Source organism: Thunnus thynnus, chromosome 14 (genome assembly GCF_963924715.1).
Source record: "Thunnus thynnus chromosome 14, fThuThy2.1, whole genome shotgun sequence".
NCBI lineage: Eukaryota > Metazoa > Chordata > Actinopteri > Scombriformes > Scombridae > Thunnus > Thunnus thynnus.
In genome coordinates this window covers 8,430,149-8,458,120 of record NC_089530.1, presented here as the reverse complement: position 1 = coordinate 8,458,120, position 27,972 = coordinate 8,430,149, and the positions used below count along the sequence as shown (strand labels likewise).

The 27,972-nt window shown below is 40.8% G+C and overlaps 1 protein-coding gene across 1 annotated transcript in view; it reads right to left on the bottom strand.

The window, feature by feature from the left end:
- Positions 1 to 3,494: 3,494 nt before the first annotated feature.
- Positions 3,495 to 27,972, bottom strand: part of wdr11 (WD repeat domain 11) — a 57,904-nt gene continuing 33,426 nt past the window's right edge. The window contains exons 13-29 of the mRNA XM_067609618.1: positions 26,843 to 26,918; positions 25,015 to 25,123; positions 24,197 to 24,318; positions 23,257 to 23,404; positions 20,084 to 20,190; positions 19,580 to 19,694; positions 18,193 to 18,364; positions 17,883 to 17,991; positions 16,388 to 16,450; positions 15,966 to 16,031; positions 12,728 to 12,917; positions 9,664 to 9,759; positions 8,779 to 8,944; positions 8,261 to 8,358; positions 7,875 to 8,020; positions 7,293 to 7,372; positions 3,495 to 5,710 (exon numbers count right to left, since the gene is read on the bottom strand). Of these exons, the coding sequence (XP_067465719.1) occupies positions 5,508 to 5,710; positions 7,293 to 7,372; positions 7,875 to 8,020; positions 8,261 to 8,358; positions 8,779 to 8,944; positions 9,664 to 9,759; positions 12,728 to 12,917; positions 15,966 to 16,031; positions 16,388 to 16,450; positions 17,883 to 17,991; positions 18,193 to 18,364; positions 19,580 to 19,694; positions 20,084 to 20,190; positions 23,257 to 23,404; positions 24,197 to 24,318; positions 25,015 to 25,123; positions 26,843 to 26,918 (2,066 nt within the window). The 3' untranslated portion in view covers positions 3,495 to 5,507. The remainder of the gene's footprint in view (positions 5,711 to 7,292; positions 7,373 to 7,874; positions 8,021 to 8,260; positions 8,359 to 8,778; positions 8,945 to 9,663; positions 9,760 to 12,727; positions 12,918 to 15,965; positions 16,032 to 16,387; positions 16,451 to 17,882; positions 17,992 to 18,192; positions 18,365 to 19,579; positions 19,695 to 20,083; positions 20,191 to 23,256; positions 23,405 to 24,196; positions 24,319 to 25,014; positions 25,124 to 26,842; positions 26,919 to 27,972) is intronic.

The following is a 27,972-nucleotide window of genomic DNA, read 5'->3' as shown; positions in this document are numbered from 1 at the left end:
ACAGCCCACCACTCCTGAGCCTCCAGTGTCCCCTATGGCCCCGCTCTCACACACAGGCCCAGTGTGTCCGGTTGGACTACACAGAGAGGAAACTCACATACTCTGCTTGACTAGAAACAAAAACACGCCGCTCCACGAGAGACCCGAGCACAGCAGGATAGTCTCTCTGCACTCACAGGAAAGAGGCCAGGGCAGTTAAACTGGGATAGCTGTGTATGTTCATACACCCAGCTCATATTCGTGGGTACACAGGATCATATACAACTCCAGAAAACATGCATGCATGCACATATACACAACCAGCAATACAGGAAATGGGTCAGCTGCAACACAGGTATCCTTTACATCCTCTCCTGGCTCCCACTGTCCGCCGATGAAAGGGAATACCCCCGTCTCTGCAGTCCTGGGCCCGGCTGGCTGAGTGTACAGCAGCTTATAAGAGGCCATTTCCTTCATAATCATCCCTGCCTTCCCCTGTGCTAATCTCCCAAAGGACAGTGGCAATTAGCCTGGGGAGGGCCTTACTGTAGCAGGGGCATCTGTGGCATCTCTATTAGCTCATGGCTAGCCATTAAAACACACACACACACACACACACACACACACACACACATTTTGGGGTCAACCAGAGGCATAGCTTGGATTTCTAGGTCCTTGGCGTCGTGTCTGCACACAACAGGCCTGGCTTAACTTTTTCTCCTCCCTATAATAGGTGTAATGTTTGGTTAAGTGTTCATTAGGCCTCTTCTCTCTTCATCTCTCGCCACCTTATTATGTAGTTGCTATTAATTCACTTCACAGTCCTTAATCGGATCTGTCTGCGGCATCTATTTATTATTTACACATAAACACATATGTAGTCACCAGAGGGTCTGGATGTGGTTTTAGCTTTGTCAACAGCAGTCGCGGCGGGGATCTTTCAGCCGTGCCTGTCTGGCTTGTAGACAGAGCAGTGAGGATTTTCTATTATACATGGCATTAATTTCATCAGATAAACCTCCCATACTCCCATTTTGGAAATTTCCCCTGGTGCAATAGGTGTGTCAATCCAATGAAGTCAGCACATTCCATTGTCTGCGTGAGTCTTAACCTTGTTAGCTAATTGTTTGTCTCTCTCTCACACACAAAACAGTGATCATTCTCTGGGAATTAGGAGCTTAGCATTGTGTAAAAGCCTGCCCAGGATTTGCAGACCACACTGCAGTGGTCGACAGAGGCCGCTCCACGCTCCTGACACAATGCACTCATTGATTTTGTCTTTGCTTTTGTAAATAACAGCCTTGACCGCAACATGCACACGTGGAAGCCACAAAAGAGCTGTTTTAGAGATAGCAAGAGCTTTTTAAAAAGATTATCCTGTCCACAAGTCATTACCGGGAGCTGATAAGAGTTTGTCATCAAGTGGTAATGTTCCACAGATCCTGTTGTTCCCCTATGCTGCCCCCCGTCTAGCACTCGTCCCCCCTTAACTCTCTCTTGCTCATGGCTTTCTTAAATGGGGGAGGAGTGTAGTGTTGTGGTGAGGCGAGGCCATGGTCTGCTGAACACTGTGACATTCATCTAAATGGAATCAGATAAAGCTGGGGGCCTGAATACCTTCAACATAAACATCACCTGGAGCCCCCAGCAAGGGCCCCAGTAGCACTTTGCAACCAACCAGAATGCACAAACATCAGGGGGAACAGAGAGCTCAACCAATAGCAGAAGCTGAAAGGACGGAAGGAAATCAGTTCTAACCAGTGTAAGGAGTGGCTGGCTGCAGGTATTAGATGAGATCAGGCCTGTGGGTTCCTTCCATGCCTGGCGATACCCCCAGATATGGGCGAGGGGAGGTGATGTAGAGGTGAGAGTGACTGTGTGAGAGAAACGGATATGACCTTTACATGTGTAGATCAGGTTCTCGGCGGAGTGATAACAGTGTGGAGGAAGGTGAGAAGAGTGTCACCATTACAGTGATATGAAGACGTTAAAAAGAATTTTTAAAAAAAACCTATCAAATATGATGCAGGTGAATTCAGATGTAAATGTAATGATATTCTGTAGGTCAAAAGGACAAAAAAATGAAACAGAAATCAACATACCTAGACAAATAATTATCCTCATAAATGCGCAGCCGCTCAACCCAAAATAATTCCACTACCTGGGGTGTGAACTGCATAAAGAATGGTCCAATGGAAGGTGGGATAATTACAGAGAAAATGAGGAATGAACTCAGCGGTAACCCTCAGCGAGGAGGGGAAAAACAAACGGGAAAACATGTCACACAGAGGAAGAGACAGTGGGCTTTCAGTAAGTTGTTCGAGCAAGCTTAGACCTGCCCATCCTGGATAGAGCTATCTGTCAGCCCTGGATGAGAACATGCTCATGGGAACTGGATGACCTGCTGTTCTTCACGTTCTTTACCACACAGACTGGGGAAGTGTTGGCCCTGCCTCCGCCTGCTGCTCATAGAGGGCCCGGTTCGATGGCTGCTTATACAGATGATTGAGAATGCGTGACAGTCAGACTACTGTATGCAATTGATTTGCTGTTAATTCTCGTTGTATGCAGTGTGAAACAGTGAGGGCCAGTGATTTCCATCTGTTAAATTGCTCCTCACAGCTCTGGATCCAAACACACTCAATCTTGGGCTTCTGACACCGCTTTAAATCTTATTTCAGGAGGGGTACTGAAGAGGTGAAAGCCAAGCAGCAGATGGAAACAAGCCTTCCAGGAAATTAGTGGAGGTGGGGTGCAGCAAGAACATGAGTTGGCACGGCGTTTCCTTTCTCTGCCTGTTTTCTTTAGGCGGAGGAAAAGCAGAGATGGACAGAAAAAGGGGTTTGAAGCACATGTATGGTGGAAGGTGGAACTGACAAGGAAGAATGGTTGGATGGGAGTTGTTATCAGAGCCATTTGGCTAGCTGGGTGGTAGCGTAATGTATAAGCAGTGGAACAGAAAAGAAGTCCCGTAAGGCCCTGCATACTGATGACCTGGCTGTAACGGCTGGATCAGCTCCCCGGCAGTTATTCATTAAGCCATTAAAGGAGCACAATCAAGTCATTTGTGTGGCCTTCTGTTTCAGACTGGTTTTCTTCTCTTTGTGCTCTAGTTTTTTGCAAGATAGAGAGAGAGAGAAGAAACAGAATACACGTCAATGAATAAATCTGAGGCGAAGAAAAGAGCGAGACGGTTAGACCTGGGCAGCGAGCTGAAGCCAGCTGTTAGCCCTCCTTCTGAGCAGAAAAGAAGTAATTAATTGCGGAAGCAGTGCATGCAGGAACGGATTCACTTTTAAGACAGTTTGATAAATGAACCAACATTCAAATTCTATCTACCTGGCTTGAAATAAAAGAGGATAATTGCAAAGGGCACTTGATATAACAGGTCTTTTCAAACAGAGTGCCTGCCATTAAAAAGCAAAAACACAGCCACTGAGCCTGCTGTCTCCTTTAGAGAGGTAAGAGTGCCCTCTTGTGTCAACATTCTTCACACATGAAACACACGTAAAATATAAATGATAATAATATTGATTTTTTTATTGCCATCTATATGTACATAAATCTTTTTTTTTTTCTCTTGTAATATATATATAGCTTAAAGCATTAGGATCACTGTGTAAACCATGAACAGAGAACAATGGAAAAAAAAGGCTGAACTTTGACACCATTACAATGATTGATTACAATGAAAATACACCGTTTAAGGCATGTCTTCTCTCTTGGCTACATGCCTGAATTTTGAACAGAGCGTTATTTGTAAAGTTCATCTAAGTATAAAGAAAGCAGCGAGTGTTAATCAAACTAATGCCTAATCATAAGGAGGCAGTACAATACATGTTGCTTCACAATACTGCATGATGTGATTGGAGGAGGACACACAGCATCAGGGAAACTACAGCTGATTATCCGTTGAGTTGTGTGAATCTATGCTAGCTCTGGATGAGATACAGTATGTTAGTGGGACTATGTGAAATGGATATAAAGGAACAATATGTTGTCCCCTAAAATAGGCCTGGGTTGCCATAGTGACACTGCCTGGGGTTCACTGTTACACAGAAGAGAAACAGCACTGACGTGTTTATGAAACACAATAACACACTAAAGGTCCCGCGGATGGAGTTACTGTCTTGTTTCAGGACAACTAAAACACATTACAAGGCAATTAAACACACAACCACCGCGCATACAAAGTCTTTGCATTGTCATACAGATGATTTTGATGATCAGTAGACATTTAATAAGTGAAAATGAGGCAACAGCAAGGCGGAGGAGCCATGGCGCCGAGTACAAACCATTTCCCAAACTGCGTGTCAGGTTTGCAATTTTGACGAGCAACAGCGGGAGCAGCAGGGATTATTATTTGTGCGTAAATGATCCATCAGAGGTCTGATTAAAATGAGTTACAACACATTTTGACAGCTCTTCTTGTTAATACACACGCCAGAGAACAACCTCATTATACAAACATCAAGGAAATACACGGAGCAAATATCCTGTCAAGTCTTCATAAAAGTAGAAAATTAAAAATTCCATTTGGATGAGTGGAATGAATCAATGAAAAACACATCTATTTAACTGCACCGAACTCTCTACACAAGCTAATTAAATGGGATCACTAAGATGGCAGCGGTCAGCCTCCCCCCCTCTGTGTTCAGGGAGGCAGTATACCAATAAGTAACTAATAAGTGCATGGTGGCCTAGCTAACAAATCTTACTGCCATCCCACAGTTGCAGCTGCAGAGGCTTGTGCTGAAGCAGGCTTTGGTCACTCACTTATACAGCACCACCTGCTGAGGACAAAAACATCCGGTCTGTTATGTGTCTGTCTAGAGCAATATTATGTCTCAGTAACATGGAAGGTCACATAAATTATCATTCAAATAAAGTGGTGTTTTTGGTTAAATCAAAAGTGCAAAATTTTGGAATTCAGTCATGGAGTAGGCTGCTGGTAAGTGAAGCCTTCTACGATGCCAGTGCATTCTCAAAATGAAGTAGGGATATTTGGGGATATTTTCAATGTGCCACATTCCGCAAAAAAGGCAAATTAAATCTAAACCTGTAAAGCTACAACAGTACTTTGAAGTTAATACAGGCACGTGAAATAAAGCTTAACAAGCAACCATTAAAAAAAAAATCAAATGAGTTAAGTTCATTAACTAACAAAAACACAGATTTATATCAAGGTGGATGACAATGTATATTACTTCCCTTGTTGGGGGAATGAGGATAAACGTGTTTCTTTTGGGGCTGTTACATGCATACATAAATGCACACAAACACATACTGGTCATACCAAACATTAGGAAATGTCAAACTCATTACAGCCACAGACACGGGCATACTCCAGTGACAGACTGACAACTTCACATGGAGGATGCTCCTCATCTCTCATGTCTTGATGATCATGATTCCTCCTGGATTCCCTACACTATAGTAAAGTTACTGAAGTTAAATTGAATGCCCAACTCTTGATTTGAACGAAGAGCATGTCATCCGTTCTCCCCCGAACCTCCCAACCTCGAGGGTCACTCCGTGCTCTCTTGGCCCAGCTCAACTTCCTCTTCGCCAAGAATGGGTTCTGCCACACCTCCCTCTCCCTGGAACAGCTCCTCCATCAGCTGCTCCCCAGCGCTGCCAGCACGCGATGCCCACAGAGCAGCTCCCTCCCGCAGTCCCAGCGTGCGGAGCAGCCGTGCATAGTCCAAAAATGCAGCTTCAATAAGCTTATGTGAAAACACAGGTCAAGGAGAACTCATGATATTTCACGGGAGATAAAACACACAGTATGCCAACGAAAGCTATCTCTCCAAAATATTCTTCTATTTCATTTCACACTCTTTAACTACCAAAGCAGAGCATCACTAGATGAATGTTGTCAAGATTTACATCCCAAAAAGGTTTCAACTTCAACTTCAGTGGATCAAAACTAACCAGTTTTGATCCACTGAAGTTGATTGGAGGTCTGCAAGTAGTGCTTTTAACAACATGATTTCCATCAAAATGTCCACATGCAAACAGGTGACAACTTAAAGTAAAAGAAACATAATGAATGCAGATGCTTCCTTAGAGGCTACAAGGGGTCACCGAGCAGTTTATGTGAATTATATAAGGCTACATTAGCTTTAACTTAAGGAAACTGAGTGTATTCAGCCTGCACATTGTTTGCACTACTGCTGATGGTCACCAAAACGGCAAACATTAGTTGGTCAACACTAGTGCTTGTTCCTGGGGACTGAGCTTGCATTTTTGCTTGAGCCCACTGTCAGGAAAATAGGGATCTTCATTTGGTTTTTCCATTAATGTGTCACCAGCCTATATTTCTAAAAAGTACTTCTACAACAAAAATGGAACAAAAGCAGATATTATCTCCAAAAAAAACCAAAAAACAATATTCCTGCTGAAATACTGTTGTTCATAAATCACACCCTAACAATTCTCTCTTACAAGAGAGCCTGGCGCAAACTTTTTTTGAGTTTGCTCCTGGTCTGGTCCCCAAAAATCATAACTCACTTCAGTGGCTACAAACCAATTTTTACAAATGAACAAGCCAAAAGAGAGGTCTTCTAGTTCACTGTAGGAACATTAATTATACCTTCTAGATAAAATATTGTTTTAGGGTATTTCCCATTTTGAATGTTTTCGGTATTTTTGTTTTTTCTGTTCTGTTTTTGTGTATTATTCATTGCTAATATAAAACTATAGGATATTAGCATTAAGAAATGTGGCTGATAAAAAAAGACTATAGTTCACTATAAAGTTAATATCTACCAACAATATCATTTCAATTATGTAACATTAACAGTGTGACACCATGTTTTTCCTTTATGTATAAACTTAACATATTTAGAAATAGAAACAAAATACAAACTGGTTAAACTGTGAACTAATATCTACATTGTAGAGGATGGACAAAGTTAAGAATAAAGTTATTACAAAATAAAATATTACATACCTTTGTTTAAAAAAAAATTAAAATCAAAGTTGGATTTATTATAAATGGGTCAAACTCAAACTGAGATCTGGTTCACAGAAGTGTGATACAAAATGATTCAAAGTCTAGATTTTAAAAGTCCCGTCATGAGTCTGCAGCTTAACCGAGCTCTGTGACGAGAGTGTGATATTGGCAATTGGGAACATGTGAGACGTAGCTCGATGTGCTCTGTGGAGGAACTAAATTGAACTTCATTATGAAAAAGCTCTATGCTGTTGAGTGCACATCTATAGCAGAGACAGACAGAGTTAGCAGTGGAGCTACATCTCTGGTTATCAATGGCCCTCAGCGTACAGTAATGAGTTTTCAAAAAGGATATTGGAAGAGTCATTGGCCTCCATCAACCCATACTTCAGACAGGCTTCAATGAAGAGGGCGGCGCGATCAAAGTGCCTCATACTGCTCAGGAGATGAGGGAGGAAGAGAAAGACACATGTAATGCATACATCAACCCCGTTGTCCTGATGCCTGTCTAATTCTCTCTGAGAGCTCTTGCTGATAAAGGCATTTCAGAAGCTGAGCTGTCAAGGGGGAGAACAGGTAGACCAACAGCAGGTCAATATGGAGGTAAAAGATACAGGGTCAGACCACTGAGAAAGCCCCATGTGGTTATGGTTGTGGATGAAAGAAGAGGAGAGGAAAGGAAGAGGAAGTCAACAGAAAAAAAAAAAGGTACTGTAAAGATATAAAATAGAATTTGAAAGACTGAAGACTGAAACTTGGTATTTGCATGTATATATTTATCAGGGTGGAATTTATCTCAGGCAAAGTAAGTTATAAGGATTGTGTTTTTAATTTTAAAATTCAATAATTTTCAAGACCGTATCACTCAATTTCTAATGTCTACAAATATACATTAAGCTCATAAGAGCACCGGTCTTCAATAACAGCTACTTCTTACCTGTGGAGCATCTCTCCTACTTTGTAAAAGCAGCCCAGAGAAAGCAGCACCAGGATGGCTTTGGACTTCTGGTTGACCTGTGGGGAGCACAGATGTTCTGCCCATCGCTTCAGCACGTCTGAGCTCTCTGCTGGGTTCAGACGCACCTGGAAAAAAAAAACAGCCACATTCAAGGCAATGAAACTCCAATTGCTGTAATGGATGCTGCTTTGTGGCAGTAAGTGTCATAAATGCTTTGTTGTTATTTTTAATTGTATTTACAGAAAATATGAGAATTGAAGCATAGCACACCGAACAGCCACTTATTCACCCACCACTCACACACTATCCAAACATGACACAGTATCTGATGTTTCCTGTTGATGGACGCTGTCATGCTGAGTTACCTTAGCCAGCCAGGCAGCACGGTTCCACTCCCCGTAGGTCTGCAAGTAGCGGCAGGCATCCGCCGCCTTGTCAATCAAACACAACAGCTGTACTCCCTCTGATAGATGCAGAAAGGGGAGTAGAGTTGTGTAAGCGAGATAGAGAAATGATGGCCCATCACTATCCGACTCTGCCAGTGTGACACCAGTGTGATGATTTCTTTATACACTGCAAATCTGCTGGCAGTAGCCACATTTATAATGCAATATGTGAAAGAAATCCACATTTAGAATTTTAAATGATTGTGAAAAAAAAGGCATAATAAATAATGTTTAACAGAAATCACTGTAACCTTTTTTTAAGGACAACTATGATAAAATATATATTCAAAAGACATCTAGTGCATTTGAAATGCCTAGAGTTTTGCTGATTTAAAGATATTCTAAGATTCTTTCAAGGCTACAGACACACACATTAACTGCTGCTTGTACTCATTAAAATAAAAGTAGAAAGGTTGCTAAGGGCTATAAAAATCTACCCGCTAGCTTGCCGTTGGCGATCATATTGGTGGCCACTAGCTTGATGGTAGACTGGGACGGGCCCGAGGAGGTGATGGTGGTCACTAAGCAGGCCTTGAGTGAATCACAGTAGTAGCTGGAATTGTCTGCACTAGTCTCCAATAGTAACTGCACTGCCCGGTCCGTCTGAGAGCAAGAACAAAGAGATGAGAATGTAATGACTGAGGTAACAGAAAGAAACAAGGCATTAGCATCTCAGGCAGGAAGGAACAGAAGACAGAATTGCAAGGGGAAATTATGTTTATTATCATGCTTTTTCATCTGGTGGAGATTAAGGCTGGAGTCAATGCTGGGGTCAGTGCAGGCTGGCCTCTGCCTGTCTGCTTACTGAAAGACTGCACCTTCAACACAGCCTGCACACTGCAGCCTGTGATTAGAGGGAGAGTGGTGACATTGAGAGGGAAGAGAGGTGACTCCAATGCCCACAGGCTGAGATGTTAGAGTGGACAGAGGGAGCACTTATCATCCATCTTGCTTCATTAGGTTTAACAGCACGGATAGGTCCTATTTACCATTATGACAATATGCATGTGTGCACCGCTAAAGGGTGTGAAGGTGTTTGTGTGATAGTAGATGGTCTGACAGAGACCACCTGAGGGAGAGAGATTGCATATCTTTTAAACTATCAGAAGGATGTGACAGCTAAAAACAAAATGTGGTGTCAAACACATTTTGTCTATCTGATATTAACACTTAATCACAAATATTTACTATGAGAAAACTGAACATTTGAGCAGGAACCTTTATGTAATGTCACTCCCTTATGATATGAATGCAACATGTATCTGCAGCCTCCTTCCTTAAAGCCATGATTGTGTGGGCAGTATGGGTAGTGTAGTACTTACCTGACCCAGCAGGAGGAGCTGGTCAGCACATTTCTTAGTGTGTTCATAACTGGAGCGCTTCACCTCCTGCAGGTGAACTCGATCCAACTGGAACTTCTGTTGAGCAGTAAGGTGAAGTAGTGATAAGTTAAAGTTAACTTCCTTCAAAGAAACACAAAATACAATTTTATATAAACATATATGTATATTATACACACACACACACAAACACATATATATATATATATATATATATAGATATATAGATAGATAGATATATGTGTGTGCGTGTGTGTGTGTATGTATATATATGTATATATATATATAAAATCCTTGTACACGAGTGTAGAAGAGAGGGAGATTAAGTGAGATGCAGTGTATGCTTGGTACATATAGATAAAAGTCTGTGTAAAGGAAAATGAGAGATTTCTGTTCAAACACATTATACTTGTTAGAAAAAAACTGCTGATAATGTGAAAAGACTGAACTATGTAGTACTAAATTGTGGAGCATTAGTTAAAATGAACTGAAGAGTTTGAGTGTTAAACTTTTTTCACCATTTCTGTGTTCAGGATTTTTGGTCTGGCCTGAAATAGGTGACTAGCATGACCCCTCCCCTAACAATATACAAGACCTAGAGCACCTCGGCATCCGCTGAGTGTGCAGTCTGTTGTTTGCTAATGGCTTAGCATTAGCATCCGGGGGGATGTATGTGCAGTCACGACAGTAGATCTAAACTCTCTGGGCAGATAGAAAGGTCTACACTTAATTGAGATATTCAAGGTTAGCAGAGTAGTGCTTCTCAATAATGGCATTGTTTCGTGCACCAAGCTCTGTTAACATTAATGCACAGACCCCCATGCCCCACCCACACTTATTTCAGGGCTGTGCTCACTCTTAGACCCACAAGGTACTGAAATTTGGCACCGACTGAACTAACTCCTAGCAAACCCTAGTATGCAAGTTAACCTATAGATCAACATGCGTAACCAGTGAAAAATATTCTTGGCGGTTAACTGATTAACGGTTAACCATTACCATCCCTAGTCTTGAACTCCTGCACATGCACGTGATGCATATCCAGGTATTACATACAGTCTCTGGCGGTCATCCAGATTCATAGAACCTTAGTTACATTTGTAACTCTTGTTTTATATGACCGGTGTGGCTAGCTACTCGCCCAAAGTCACATTTGATTGTATTAACTTTTGTAAATGCCCGAGTGAGGGATGAGTCATAAAACAGTTGAAACCTTTTTACAGGAAGAGAAAAGACAGGGATTTTAATGTAAAAAGACTATAATATTGACTTTTTGACATATATTTGGCATATAACAAGAGATATATGAACAATTAACACAGGGACACAGGATTAAAAACTAGGAAAATTAATTTTTCATTTCACTGGGACTTTCATTGGCTTTCTCCCAACTGTCTGATTACTTGTTCTCTGATGGGAGCTCAGATTTTTTTTCCAGTGAGCAAATGATAGGTATGAATCATGAACACAGCAACAGATATTTCAAAGTGTAAGAGCTCATCAGTTTTATAAGAGGACTCGAGAGAGAACAAGAAACAATAAGGTGAGAGATAATAGCATAGTATGAGTGTCTGTGTGTGTGTGCACACTTACATTACTACATAATATATCTATATTGAATACAAAAGCTTGATTTTTTTTTGTACGTTATGATGATGAGTTCTTCTGAGTCAGAGCCGTGGGTATAAATCCTTGCAGAGATACAAAATGAGTTTAGTAACTTCAGAGCAGTGTGCTCTGTATTGGAGTCTTGGATATTAGTAATTACAGTCAGGCTGCTGCCACCGAAGCTGCTTTATGACAACAGGAGTCACATGTGGCTGCATACTGTCGGGATAGCTCTTTGAAAAACTCCTAACTCTGTGATCACTGCGTGGCCCCTCATTAACGGGGTGTAGAACTTTCACAAAAACAGAATGGAGCATAATCCATAAAAAACCTATGAAAAACACTCAAAGAAGAAAAAAAAAAAAAAACAGGCTCATTTGAAACTTTTCAATAAGACCACTACTGACTGAAATTAGACAGTCCATTTACATTCTGCTTCGTCGAACTTCAATGCTAGCTAAAAGCTACTTGACATTTTTCTTCACTAGAAAATCTTCTTTCATCAAAAAAGGGTACATGTTCTCTCCTCTGCTTCTTTTGGTATTCTGGTGCAGCCTTGTGGGGGGGAAAAGACCAGACCTACCAAGTACCAGATAATGCCTTTCTTCACTCTCATAGTGGGCAAACTTTTTAATTACTACCCATACTTTTTTTCCTTTATTCTTTTTATGTAAAGCCCACAGCTGCATGGAAATTCAGTCAGCACACAAAAAAGAATGTGTGGTACATTACAATGACAAAACAATAATCTAAACCTAAAAAATTTAAATCTTCACATTCCCTTTGGCAACACAACGCAGAGTCTCTGTTCAATGGGATGCGTGGCTGCCATGCCAACCAACAGAGTGATACTGGCAGACACAGCAGAGGATGACCAATTAATGTGCATCTTTTGAAGAAACTTTTCTAACACTCTTCAGAGCAAACTGGGTTGATAATTAAAGTTTTTTTTCAGGGTATTGTTTACAAGGGCCTCGTACACTGCTTAAGCTTCACGTCATCAGCGAGATGTATTGATATGAGCAACAACACGGCACAAACAAGAGAGGGATTTTTATTTAATTGAACCTATGTGAGCTAGATTCATTGTGAGGAAATGTTGGAAAGATAAATTTGACCTCAAAAGCTTAAGACTGTGAAATGCTTCCTTAGAGACCGGGGCTTAGTGAGACATCAGAGGAGATACGCAATGACATTACATTAATATTGGAATGTACTGTGTGACCGGGGCAATGTTGTTGACACTGTGGATGACAAGGGACAGGCTGATGCATGGCTGGACTTGAATATACTAACTGTCTGCAAGACTCCTAAGGGGATTTTTTAAAACGTTTACTGCTGGGATCATGTGCTTGTCTGTGTTGTTACTGTTTATTAAGGAGAGAAAATTCAACAAAATACATGCCAATACTTTCTCTGCTTCCCTCATTTCACTGACCTGGAAGTAAGAGCTCTCACACAGGACATCATGGCAGATGTCCAGATGGTTGTGAAGTGACTGCTGGGTTCCTTCATTTTGAGCCTGACCTTCTGCTGTGGACACGCTGAGTTGGCGAGCCTGGGCGAAGGACTGGAGGTAGTGGGACGCTACTGTCCAGAAGTGAAGGTCCGACTCGTCCCCAAACAGCCTGCGGTTTGCCACAACATTGCATCAGTCTGAATCAAGTCAAGTTAAATCAGTTTATTTATATAGCACAGTTTAAAAACAACTAGCGGTTGACCAAAGTGCTTTACATAGAGAAAAATAAAATGTAAAGAGCAGTTACGAATGACACACAGACAATGACAAAAACATATATGGGTCTTTAGCCTTGATTTAAAACATTCAGTGGTGGGAGTTGATCGAACATGGAGAGGGAGGCTATGCCACAACTTGGGCCTGGCCATGGAAAAAGCACAGTCACCTTTACACCTCAAACAACTGTTTGGGATTGAAAGAAGCAGCTTATTGGATGACCTCAGAGCTCTGGGAGGACAGTGAGGACGTATCAGGTCTGATGTATGTTGGAGCTAGCCTGTTTACAGCTTTAAAAATGAACAGTAAAATTTTAAAATCAACTCTAAATTTCACTGGTAACCAGTGCACTGACATTAAAATCTGAGTAATATGGCATGATTTTTTAGATTTAGTTAGCAGACGTGCGGCTGCATTATGTACCAGTTGAAGGCTGGACAGGGTAGTCTGACTGACTCTGAAATACAGTGCGTTGCAATAATCCAGATAAGAGGAGAATGTCTCAAAATCACTAAAAGAAAATATGTGCTTGACTTTGCTTAAATCTCTAAGATGGTAAAAAGACGACTTAACAACAGCATTTATTTGTTCATTAAATTTATGATGAGGGTCAAATAAAATGCTGTTTTTAGCATAAGGTTTGATATAACTGGCGAGTGACCGTAGGTTGCAAATTATATTTTCAATAACATCAGGGGAACCAAAAATTTAAATTTCAGTCTTCTTCTCCTTTAGTTTTAAGAAGTTGCTAGCCATCCATTGTTTGATGTCATTTAGGCAGTCGAACGGGTGATTCAGCATGCTGGGTACACCAGGACTTAAAGGGAGGTACAACTGTGTGTTGTCAGCATAAAAGGGACAGGACACTTTTTCACGATGAGGCTTAAGAGTAATATATAATGACAATAAAATACAGCTAAGCACCGTTCCTTGTGGTACACCATACAAGAGGCAGACAATGATCTACTAAAAGAAACTGAAAAGGTTCTCTTTCTAGGAAAGAGACAAACCATTTGAGCGCGGTGCCTGAGATCCATACCCAGTGCTCTAGGCGCTCTAGAAGAATGTGGTGGTAGAACTAACAACAATAATATTGCGCAGTCCTTAGCGTCAGCAGACAGCAGCAGGTCATCATCGACATGCTCCCTTCTCCTAGTAGTTTGCTCACTAATGACCGTAGTTCCTGTATCTCCCAGCCCACACCTCGCTGTCTCAGCAAGCTCTCCTCCACCCCCTCTTCACATCCTTCTGCCTTTTCTTCTGTCTTTTACTTCCTTCACCCTCCTTTTAACATATCTGCACAGGCACACAGCTGTTGCTAGGTTACCTTACCACATTAACAATAGCGTGAAAACTTGGATGGCCGGATGCAGAGAGACGTTGCATAATCACGAGCTCTCTGTGTGAGCACAGTCTCAGTATTCACGGTGGTGCAAATAGGCTCCTTTAGACTTTCCAGGTAAATCATGGCTTTAATAACAAGATGCAAACATACAGGCAATATTGCATTTCTGCTCATACTGGCTGTTCTAGATTTGTCAGATACTCAAGGGAAATGAGAGCCGGAGCACAGACAAGATCAGAGTTGCTGACATCGACTCTCATGTCATGCTTTTTTGCGGAGATAGAGAATACACAGCTATACAGTTACACCAAAAATAAACCCTATTGTTCTGGCAGACAATTTTAAAAATAAGATTATTGTACTGCACTTTGGACTCATAATCTTATATCAATCATGCTTATCTTTCACTCTATATACATTACATATTCAAAATTAAATCTATTTTTCTACATTAATATTTACCAAATAACAGTTGTAAAAAATTTAATGAGGAATTTTAAAGGTTAGTTGCCTATGTGAACATTGAAGCAGGTTTTGCTGACTGTTATCATTCCTCCTGTTCATACAAGTGATGGGTGCCAAAATCCACAATCCTCATTTTGAGCAAAAATGCATTTAAAAGTTTATCTGAAGTTAATAGGAAGCTTCAGCAGTCTGAGTCAAATAGTGGATAAAAGTGGATATCTGCCACAGTTACAGTATCTTAGTATAAAATTCCCTCTTTGTGTCCCGACGGACAGTGTTTCCCTGTTCAGCTGCAGTGGGAGGATCACAACAAAAAGAGGGACTTTGGCACTAAAAAGACTTTAACTTTAAAAGATATCTACTTGATTTGACTACTTTGGACATCTGAAGCTTCATATTAGCATCAGATAAACTTTTAAATACATTTTTGCACATAAGGAGGGCTGTGGATTTTGGCCCCCATCACTTACATTGTAAGTCAATTATGAAGGGATCTCTTAATGGTCAGTATTAACAGAAGGAATGATTACAGCAAGAAAAACATGTGTCATTGCTCATTTGAGCATCCAACTATTGTTTTGGGACAGATTTGAAAAATTGTGAGTCTATCCTATAAGTGTACCATTAAGACACAGATTCTCGCAGAGAAAATAGTCCTGCTCCGTCTAATGATGTCTTGCTCAGTTTAATGATGACTTGATCAATCAGTGAACAACAAGGCTAAGAATATGCTGAACTTCCAACACAGATTGGCTTTAGTTCATTGTAACAAATAGACCCACTCCATTGCCTGAACAAAATATTCATAAGAACAGACAGGAAGACATTACTGGAAGCAAATATATTCAGTCCAAGTCAAAGACAAGTTTATGATGCCTTCTGAGTTTCTTCATTAATAGTACATTACTCTGTAGTGTCTGTGGTTCCAGCCCACCTCTAACATAGCAGCTCTTCTTTTCCTAACTTTTGTTAGAACTCAGTAACTTCGTCTTTCTTGAGTCTTTGACACAGCTGCACTGTCTGAATGTTAAAATAATGGTGCTGAGGTACCAGCAAACCCTCATGACAACAGTTAGGTCTGTGCAGACAGCAAACAGTCTTACTGTAACTCCATGCTGAGTTGTAACTCACCGTGACACCAGGAGGCAGCGCTGCAGCAGGCTGAGCTCTGGGTCCTGTAGCACACTCTTCATATCACTGGGGAGCCAATCAGAGACAGACAATAAAAACGCAGTAAGAGCCAATTCCATTTCTCAAACACAGCAGGCCCAGTGTGGCTGTTACTGAAGATTCCTCTTATCTGTCAACCCACAGACTACATGCTCTTTGGGCCTGCTGTCTAAATACAAAGGACCCTTGAGTCTCTGACTGCAAGACAAAAGTACATAAACACAAACTGACACTTGGGACAGATATACTAGCGAACACACATACACTCACATGCATCAAAATCTGATTGTTGGTGCTTGCATCATAACATTAATATTAAATATTGTAGGTTGAGCTACAGCATGTAATCATTGACTTTAAAGAGAAATAGCGTAATAACTCACTTAGACAAGGAGTTGAGCTGCTCCTGGATCAGGCCTTTTATCTCAACTTTCTCATTGTAGTCTCTGAAACAGAGGGATCAAACTCTGTCAAACGGCTCACCACGTCTCCCTGAAATAAAACCTGACCTGATATTAAATGAGAAGCTGAGAACCTGCTTGTTAAGAGAAGTCGATCTGTGGTGTCATGCAATAATAGATAACTCTATTTTAACATTTATGCTGAGGTCAGGTAGTACCCTGTGAGTGCTGCTCATATCGCTGCCTGACTTATGATAAGGCAGCTGTGTGTGTTTAATGGAAGAAAGCAGTGCTGCAATTAGGGCTCAGTTAAATAGGGCATAATTATACCAGGCTATAGTTAAACACAGATGTAGCAGTCTGAAAAACAAAAACAGAATCCCTCTCTCTCAGGATGGCCTCTGTTGACTCCCATGTTGACTTGTTTACATGGGGGTGTTGCTTAAACTAGCAAATTGCGCTTTTTCTTTTATTAAGTTAAACTGAATGCTTGGGTGGTTTGGCAATAATTTATCCATCCTGATTCCAAAGAACAATTTGTTGTTCTTGATCCATTAACAAGTTTGTATTTCATATATCGCTACACGGTTAGCTTAAACTATTTGACCATTCCTGCTCCCAACTAATTATAAGTTTGTAACTTAAAACTGAACTAAAACAAGCTTCAAATGCAAAGTGGAACTGTTTTGAAATTTTTCTTATGAAATTATGATGAAGCTACACAATTTTAGATATGTTTCATAGCTGAATTTGTAGTGTTTAATGTGACATTATGTGACATTTGTGACGAAAGGTCAGTCTGTAACAGCTCTGGCAGGAAGGTTTAATTGAAGATAGACTGCATGTCTATAGCTCCAGGTTCAACAATGTACAGTCCACAGGTTCAAATACAGTTTAACCTGAAGCAGCTCTGCTCAATCGCTGGTGCAGGCTATGTGGATATCAATAATTGAAACTACTAGCTACTATCAATGTGCTGCTCTGTTCACTTCAATTCTGTTCACTCTCAATGCTTTGCTTTAGGGAATTCTGCCAGTGTTTCAATGGAGCATAATGGGTAATTTTTTACTGCTGGTGTACCAAACTGCAATGAGCTAGAAATAAACAACAGTTTGGAATTGGATTGAGATTTACGCAGCTGAAAGAATTCATTATAAAATGCATTGGTCAGCCCCGATACTGATCTTTCAGACTGGCTCAGGGCACTCATAGCACAAAAAATATGAACATCTATTCATACCATGCTGTTTTATTCTTCTATATTCTCTCACAGTATGTCTTTGTGCACACATAGTAGAAGAAAATGAAAAATAAAGCTGATAACATGTTTTTACTCCTCCCGGATGCCACAGTCCAAACACATGCAGGTCAAGTGAAAGAGAAACTCTGAATTGAATGAATGTGTTTGTCTTACTGTTACACTCAAGGGACTCAAGTGGACATATTTTGGGGTCAGTTATTCAGCGGTGAGACTTACACTTGAGTGATGTCCATGGTGAAGGTTCCTGACCAGGGCTGCAGCAAGAGGAAAGCTTTGAGGGTGAGGGAAGCTCGGGGCATCAGCAGGTAAGGACACCACACTGAATCTGGACATATTCCCCACAAACCAAACAGGGCAAAGTATTAGACCATGAGAAGAGTTACATCATGTGTCATTATGTAACTGAATAATCATTTAAAAAGCAGAACCTTGTTATGCAGTACACCTTCATTTCAATGTCAAGCTCCCTACATAGAATTAAAAAAAACAAACAAACATGACACTCATCCCTCCATCCCTGGCTCACCGGTCAGATCTTGTTCATCCATACGGTAGCTGGCAGACTTCATGGCCATCTCCAGCACGCGGATACAGCCGTCATCTGAGGCCAGCACGACTTTGTCTGATGTGCACCAGTCGATGTCTAGGATGCGGTAGTTCACGTTGCGACCAATCCGCATGCTGCTGACCATTTGGACCTGCCGAGGTAGTTCAATTCAAACTGTCACCTAAAAGTTTCTTTAAAAGCATCTTCACCAACTCTAGGAGGATGTGGTGAGAAATGAACCAGTATTCTGCACAAAGAAGACACAACATGGGATGATTGGATTCAATAACAGCCTGCTGGATTGAAAGCAGAGGATGGCCCACACAGCACGCTAAACTAATTTATGTTGAGTACAGCAGGACGCAGAAGGGAAGACTCAGTGGACAAACAGCCTTTTCAGGAGGTGTTCTAAAAACCACTCTCTGGCTTTTTATGGGGCTGTATGAGAGTTAGTGCAACCCAGCTGTCAGCAGAGCGTTGAAGCATTTTAGAGATTTCTCCTGCACGTCCTCTCCCCCTTCATTCTCTCCTGCTCCTCCCTCTCTTTCCCGCTCAATAGCTGTTGCTTGTTTCCCTCTGCAGCTTGATCCATCTGTTGTCTGGCTTTTACGACCGGGGACTGAAAACTGTGTCTTATCGCAGCTCCCCTAAAGAAAACCCATCCCTCCACCCAGACAATAGAGCTCCAGTGGGACCACCTCCTTCCACCCTACACTGCTCAATACACCGGAGTATTTATCCGTGTCCACATTCATCCTCTCTTCAATTCTCTACACTCATTGCCGCTGGGTTACCTAACAAATATGCTGGCGTGGATACAGATAACAAACAAATAAAATCCAGTCAATGACATTAGATCGAATGATGAACAGGGTCAGGAAATAGCTGGAAGGATTCATAGACGAGGTGTGATGAAGACTGTGCAGAGAGAAGACTTTCTGCACGACGGCAACTTCTGTAAACAAAGTTAGAGAAGAAGCGTGGATGCACGCCGCTTAGACGAATCAGGATCATCCATCCTGCTATGGTTGAGCTTATATATGTCAGCGGAAAGCTTTTAGGGCTCGTGTATGTGTGTTTGTACAGCACACTGTAATGATTCTTTAACACAACAGGACTATTACAGTGAATATACTACAGCGTTAGTTTGAGAGAGGACATTAGGAAAATATACCCCACCACAATATTGTGGTGCTTTAGTGATTAGAGTGCTACAGGAACACATTATTTCTGCCACAGTAAATCTGTTAAACCGTAAACCACCGCTATGAACCCTGCAGACCGTAGCAGATTCTTTCATTTTATTTGAGTTATGCAGTGCCATCAGGTGACGCATGCTGGGAATTCATAATGTGTGGAGCCTCACTTCTTTGGTGTCCCAGACTTCTGCTCCATCTGTGTACATGACCAGAAGCTTCTGGTTGCCCTTCCCTGGTGCAAAGCGAATTTTCTTCACCCAGCCACGGTGTGTTGGTATTCCCCTGAAAACATCAACAACAAGTACATCTTAGATCATTTATGACACTGCGCACTTGTTTTATATCAGTACCAGCCATTATCTGATGTAAACTTTACTGTATATTTTAAGATTTCTGATTATTTTTTCTCCTTAAGGCACATTTTTTCGTTCTTTTTGTACAGTAAGAAACATCAGGGTGCATAGATAGCTAATTAGTCTATAAGCATTCTAGCTAGGTTTATTTTTGTTGAAGTTACTTTATTATTGCATGTTAATACAGTCTGTTTATCATCTTCTGTGTTCCCATGCAGGTGTAAAGTGTTTTGAAGAATGGTCAGCAGTAATGTAGTATACAATACTGTAGCTACAGGGTCTAAAAACTTGCATAAAATCTTAAAGCTAAGCCATTACCTGGACAAACGAGCTTTGAGGTCCCAGAAGTTGAGATTGCCATCCACGTCTCCAAGCACCAGGGTGTCACCTTTCCAGGCGATGCAGGCGATACTACCCATACTACCCTGCAACATATTTAATGAGAGGCAGTGAGAAGAAAAAATAAGAAGTGAGAGCTGCACATTTGTCCTCATGTGAAGTGATGTATTTGAAAACTGCTATTGAAGTAAAACTTAACATCTATTTAACAGTTTTCACAGCATGTCTTTATTTTAGGCAACCTGCCTGTTTGGGTTATTTTCTACTATTTACATACACAAATTGTAAGAATTACTGTCCTCTAGGGCTGTGCCCGACTCACAATTGCATCAATTGAATTGAATTTGGCTGTTCAATATGAAGATTCGACTATTCGTTCCTTTTTTTCCTAAAGACTATCTGGCAGATAGTCTGTATCAGAAAATCCACTGGCATGAGCTTCAGTGATGATTTCAACCACATTAACATAGTCAAATGCAACAGAGTCATGGGACCATATCTTTGAGCATTTAAAAATAAACATAAAAAAACATAAAAACTAATAAATACATCGAAACAAGAATAAATTAACAAGTGTAATTATTTAAGATTGGAATTATTTTTAGATGAAAATAACTAATAATAATAATAATTGAATTTTCAATGAATTCACAGCACTGTCCGGTTTGAAATAACTTCTTCAACTGTATTTTTCATTAAACATAAAATAAATAAATCTTAAGTATAAATGAATAAATTAAACACTTGCAATTGAAGATTTGACTGACAAAAAAAACAACAACTGCTCAACATGAAGAATCTCAGTCGACTGAGGTTCTGCAACAGATGATTCAACTCATCGACTTTGAGGGGGAAGCCCTACTATCCTCTGCCCTCATCAGTGAATCATTGTAGTTGTACCCTCTAAGTAATGAGACCACCTGTGTGAGCGTTTAAAAATTCATCAGAAGTCCATGATCATGCTCCATATAATTAAAGGACAGACTTCAAGAAAAATGATGCTGTGAGGTTCACAAGTCAAATCTTCAACGCAGCAAATCAACGGGGAGTTAAAAAAGTACAATCCCAACAGCATTAAATACACCTTTTCCTTCTACTATAAAACCTCATACTCTCAGGCATTTCATGTTTGAGTGTAAAGGAAAACAGGACAATGAATCGAAAATATCTGTGGCAGCCGAGTGATAAACAAGCATGACACCGCTGGGTGTAAGTAAGGCTGCGCCACCAGACAAGAGTGCTGATGTGAAGACATAAAGTGTCAGCTCACCTTCAGTGTGTATGCAATGGATGATAGGATAAAACTTTTTAGGAGAGTTTCCGTTGGTTTCCTGACAGAGATATGAACATCTTCTATCATCCTGAAAGGACTGTGAAACCTTTGGGGTATGCAAATCTTTGAGCAATGAATTTGCAGCCGTCATGAAGATAAGGCTTTAAATCCCCAGGTAAAGCTCTAGTGTCTGTCTGTATGGAGCGAGCGAAACACTGCCAAACAATCCAATCTGCTGTTCGGAAATGGACTTCAGAATTTCATATGCTATAGAGGCTTTCCTTTACAAATACTGTACCGATCAATATTATGCCACACGATGCTGAAGCATCTCAAAATAAAGCGTGGAATAAGGATAGATAAATATGCGTGTTAAGGTATGAAAGTGTCCTATTTTTTATTGACAGAAGTAGTGGGCATCAACAACATAACAACAGAAGGCACCACCAGTGCCTACTCTTTATCATGACTCAGCTAGACACAATTACTGTACAAGTCACGACGTGATAATGAAAAAACCAAAAAAGTTCCTGAAGTCAAAGTCTTCTAAAAGACTTATAATAGCTTCAATTTTATGGTGCTCAGGGAGGGAAATGAATGCTTAGGCAACGTAACACTTTTCTTTAATTAACTACCGAGGGGTTCTTTCTTACTGGTGACAAACTGACTTGTAATCAAGGCATCCAGTGCTGCCATATTACCCCTGCATCTTATAGTCATCCAGGTGAAAAGGAACTCTTTCTCCAGTAATAGCTTATTTCTGTTTGCCGTCCCGGCCATTTTGCTGTCAAAGCGAATTAACAGCTAGGTTACTGTTAAATGTTTTACAGGTAAATACAGAAACGGTCTCTCCTACCCTGAGACTGAGTCACGCTCTCAACCACTGGAGAGAACACGTGCAAAAACACTATCTGGGACAAACTGATGACACACTGATGACACACTCAAAATCACCCACACTCGGTTGGCTGTTTGTTCTCTGGAGGAAAAAAAAAAAAAAAAGGTTTCAATTTGGAGAAAAACATAAGCTGTAGAATTTATTTGAAAACCTTCACCTTGATTGCATGCGGTGTAGCAATTTAGGTTGGCTGTGTTTTGTTGAGGATCCAACAACTATGTCCCCCACACAGTAAAAACAAAACAAGAAAAAAATCCTGAGGGACACTGGTTATAGAGCAAGAATGACAGCTTTAACTTTATAGAGGAAAAAATAACGCAGACACTGGTTTATAAGCAGAAAGTGGTGTTTCTTTTCAGCTCCGAAAGGACGTAAAATGTTGACAGAATGCAGATGTTTGATTGCAAAAACAAGGAAGCAGCTGATGTGAAACACTTCGCTATAATCTTTCCATTCTCTTTGACATGGAGAAAGAATAGTACACACTGCATAAAACATCTAACTCGGTGAGAGAAGATACCAGAGCGAGAACAAAAGAAGATGAGAAAGAACAAATGAAAAATGTGGACTAGTCGGTTTTTTATCTAAAAAAAACAATGATGGATGGGTGTGTGATGCGTTCAGGTGAAGTACAGTGACAGGATCGATACTGAGAGGATGTATCGATACGTTTTTTTGCTAGATAGATAGATATATTTATAGAGGGAGAAAAGAGGAAAGTCAGAGGTGGCAGCAGTGATGGGAGATATCACTACATCACTGCAGGGTAAACGGAAAAGAAGAAAAGACAGATTTAGATCTCTGTGTACATAGAGGATTAACAAAATATTGAATTAATATGAGAGAGAGAGAGAGAGATATGATGAAGGTTGGAATAGCTTTGTGTGTAGGTCTGCTTCCATGACCTTGAAGTATAGTTCAGAAGGATATGAAGGGAAAAGAGAGACATAAAAAAAAGAGAACCGTGGTCTCTGGACTCACATCAGGAGGGATTCGTGCTCCGTCTTTGACTGTGTTGCCTTCCACAGTGATGTGGTAGACCTGCCCGTCTGTGTCAGTGAATACAAAATGCTCCCTGGCTGAGATAGCCTGACTCGTCTCTGACTTGCTCTCTGCGTCCTGCAGGAGACTGTGGCGGAGAAATCAAACAAACACATAATTTTCTCAGATATTCACAACATGTCAGGGTTTTTTTTTTTTTTTTTTTTTTGCATTTGTTCCAGTGTGAAATATTTTGGCTTGGACTTGGACATAATTAAGTTTGCACGCTGCTGACAGTGGCAGAGCATTACCACTGTCACACACTGCCAATGTGTGTTTGTGGCTGGAGAATATTTTATTTTTCATGAGTTCAAATATGGAGGAAAACGTTTTGACTTGATGATTGACTTTTGAAAGAATTCGGGTCAAGACATCAAGAAATTGTTTTGACACAGGAATGATTAACTGTTGAATTACAAAATATACTAATAACAGAAATTAAAAATACAGTAAGTCTCAATTTTTTGTGTGTTCCATTGCTGTCAATCACAGTGTATTTTCTGAACAAACAAGCCGCTGCTTTGAGCCACTGATTCATGGAGTGTGGCTTCAAAATGTGTGTTTAAAATATTATATTGTTTTGCTAATACACAGGATCTCTATTTGCCTGCAAAATAACACTGTGGACACACCAGCATGTCAGATAAAATGTCTTGACCATGGCTAGTTTCACTGAGCATTTTATTGTAATCCTCTTAATTCGAAATGAAAGAAAAACAATATCGGCTGGTGTGAGAGGATTTTAGTCATTGGTGTCAGTCTGGAAAACTTGTCTAACCCTGCCTTAGGGATCTCCTCACCTATCTAAAGGAGGGTTTTTTTTTAAATATCCTGATTAAAGGCTTTCAGGAACAAATTTCTGAAGGATTATAGTGTTGACCTGATGACTGAGGATTCGACGCTACTTTGCTCGGCGTCTGACACCGTCTGCCGAGCGATGGCCTCCCTCGCCGCCATCTGCTTCTTCTTCAGACTCTTCAGGTTGTGTGACGGGGACCACTCCTGTTTACACACACACACACACACACAAACAGAAGTAGTTACAGTGACAAACCCAGACAAAGACCCAGACAAAAACACATTTGCTGACATAACAGGAAACCATTACAGTGCATAAAGCAGATAGACAGAGACAGGAAGAAGAGGAAGTGACTTGCTCACATAAATGATACTAAAACACACATGAGAGCTATTTTCCCCCGACCTTCCTGTCTTACTGCTGGAGTAGCGTGGCTGCAGTCTGAGTCTTGGGGTTGTAATCAATATGGAAATGAGACAGCAATATGGGGCTGGGGGAGGCCAGCATGCATTATTAAGGTTACTGGCTGTTTTATTTGCACTGTGGAAGATTTTACAGCCCCACAGTAAAGTTTGTCCAACATAACTCTTTTTTTTATGAGCATTTCTCTGGCCTAATGAAGCCACTGTTCTTTGCTGAGCTTGGGCAAAATTTTTCAGACTAATCTTTAAAATGGCCCACACAAACAAAAGACGAGGGAAAGGGTCACAAAGTATAAGAGACTATTTACCACAGGGAAAAGTCAACAACAGATGTTACTCCAGCACTGACAGTGTGTTTTGTTAACTGCAGGTGTTCAGATATGCAGCTGTGAACGTACATGAGAATATCTGAACACCCGAGGGGAAACATCTTAAAATAGACCAAAAGTTTTTATAGGCGAGTTCATTTCTAGGTACCAGAGCGGTAACGGTGGGGAAGTTCTTAGCCATCTCTCGGAGAAGTGTCCCCGTCCTGATGTCCCACAGCTCCAGGGGTTTGTCTCTGAACACCACCACCAGGTACTGCCTGAGGACGGACATGGACAAAGACAGACAGACACTCAATCTCAAAGCATGCACAAGAAGGTTTCTTGAATTCAAAGTGGGTCTCACACTCTGGTTACCATGTAGCCTAGATGTCTTAACAGTTGATGGTGAGTCAGCCACCTAGTTAGCACAGTGTCAGAATACCAGCATGAATTTTAATTGTCAATTGAAGTGTTTCACAAAGATGTTTATATTGTGTTTATGTTACGATAAGGTATTAGATTGACAAATGTTTTAACCATCCCTAAAGAAACTAAATGCAACAAGGATGACTTTTCAAAACCATCCATAGCTGGTTACAGCAAGAAATAAACTAGCAGCATGTACAAGCTTTGCACATTTGAATTCTGTATTCATATTTGTGAGCTGCAGTTGGCCAGTCAACTAACCTGGGAAAAGAATTTGGCCAAAAAATCTGACAAAGTAACAGGCTGCTCTCCCAACTGAGAGAGCAAATATCTAACCTTCAGCTGCTCTACAGGAGTAACACTGTATCAAGCAGTGCAAGAACACTGTAGTATTGGGCAGCTCGTCACTGAGTTTCGGTGTATGATAGCATGCTACCCTTTTTCTCATTGTAACTACAACCTCCAGGCCTTGGTTATTATAAGATTGTGATCTTTGGCAACTTGCCTGGGTGAAATACAAAGACAGCCGGAACAGAAAGACTGTCCAGTAATTACACAGCTTTCCACTTCCATTTACCCTGTGATATGATGTGTGGAGTGTGGCACCTCAGTTGTGCATCATGCATTTTACTTTAATAAAAATGTACATTCTTACAAGTCTACCTAGGTGTTAATGCTGCACACCTTTTGTTTGGTGTCCTTATACCACAATCAATTTAACGATATCCCCATTAAACGTTCTGTAAAGAGCTGACATGATGGTATTTTCATGGCCACTGACCCTTGCATTCATTGTTTTCACAGCAGCCCACTCTTCTCTCTCTGGAGGAGGGAACACTTGTTGCTGTTGGCAATGCAGCAAAATACTAGTGATAGAAGTCACCTCATGTAGGTGGAAAAATCTGAGGTGCCACCTTTCAGTATCATACATTATCCGACTTTTCTTAATGTAAACATAAGGCTTGGACTGGCTTGGCATTGTCAATTCATAAAAAAATATTGTCATGTTGACCTTGGAAAGCAAACAGAATTTACTATCATATAATTGGCGGTTGAGTGTACAAACAGGCAAATGAGTTGCTGTCTGATAACAGTGTGTATATTTTCATTTCTCGTAATATGCATGTTGACTGTAAATGTATGCTCTTTTATTTCTCTGAATATGACAGTCATGTTAAAAGATCAAGCAACGATAAACGTTTGAACAGAAAATTGCTGTTCCAAAACACCGCACAACATGAATATGTAAGATTTTTGGAAACAATACTAAACAAACAACAGAATTAATTTGTGCCTTTCAGGTCTTTAAGTAGACTTTTCCTGGGATTTAAGTCTGGGTATTAAAAACACCTCAGGAAAAAAGCAAGCAACTGAAAAAAAAAAATGAAATTAAACATTTGGAGACAGAGGCAGATGGCTCTGAGCAGATAATGTGAAAGGATGTGTGTTGGTGTAAATAGTGTATATATAAATGTACAGTTTGTGCATATATATGTGTGCATTAGAGACTGTGCGATGTCGTTGGAAGTTGGTTTTGGTGGTGGTGGAGGTGGGGAGAGCAGGCAACTCACTTGAGATGAGACACTTTAATCATCTCTATGGGTGGCTCATCGTTTCCTCGTTCGCCTCTGAATGCAAAGCATCTGCCTGGAAAACACAACAGACACAGACAGGGGGAGAGAGTGAGAATGCGAGGGAGAGAGGTGATGATGGAAAGCAAGAGACGGTGTCTTTCCGTATACCTACATTTCACTTTACTGCTAGGGCGGCCTAGTTTCTTCTCTTCTCTAATCTCAGAGCGGAGAGAGCAAACTGACGACAACTTATTCTGACCGTCTGCACTAATCCCTGCTTTTCTATCACAACTGTCCACCCACTGGAGTAGACATGCAGGGCATCAAGGTGCCCCTTTAAACAAAACAAAAATGCCCTTCAGGTGAGTCATATCCCATTTGCATAAGGAGACCCTGATCTGATTTTGTGGATGACACTTAAGAAGGTGGCCTGTTTAAAATGTTCAAGTGACAGAGCAGCCTGTGGTGCTTTGGGGTTAGGTGGCATGTGACCTCCAACGGTTGTGTGGAAATGGCGGTTGGACTTTACCAGAGGGGATAAAATAGCTAAGCATATGGTGTAGAGAAAATTTTGGAGGCCTGTGGTGCACTAGAAGCTAATGAAGCCCTCTTCACCTTCTCCTCTTTTGTTTCCTCAGTCAGACACAGTGGGAGGGGTCGCATGTCTTGATTACAGAGTGTCAATTGTGGTATCTAACTCTACAGATCATCAGCCTGCACTTCTAATCATTCACAAAAACACGCACAAATACAGCTCAAGATCCTGAATAGAGGTCATGGTGCAGCAAAATTAGCAACACAGGAACATACAGTAGAGGATTTTTTTTTTTACATTTGCTGTATGCAAAGGGAGGAGCATGTGCTGTGGATGATAATCAGAAAGATGCCTCATAGTGCTGAACTGATGATACCTGTCATGATCATGAATGTATAAATAATTTGGACTTATTATTTGTATACATAATAAATATTTATACAGTAAGTGAGGCGATGCAAACTGAGACTGGGTTCATTACCGCTTCTCAACACCACGTCTTCACAAATACTGCAGTACACAAGAAAATCATTTCAGAGATAAGGAATGTGTCCTTTCAGAACAGCCTCTATAATTGCTGCAGAAACCAGGT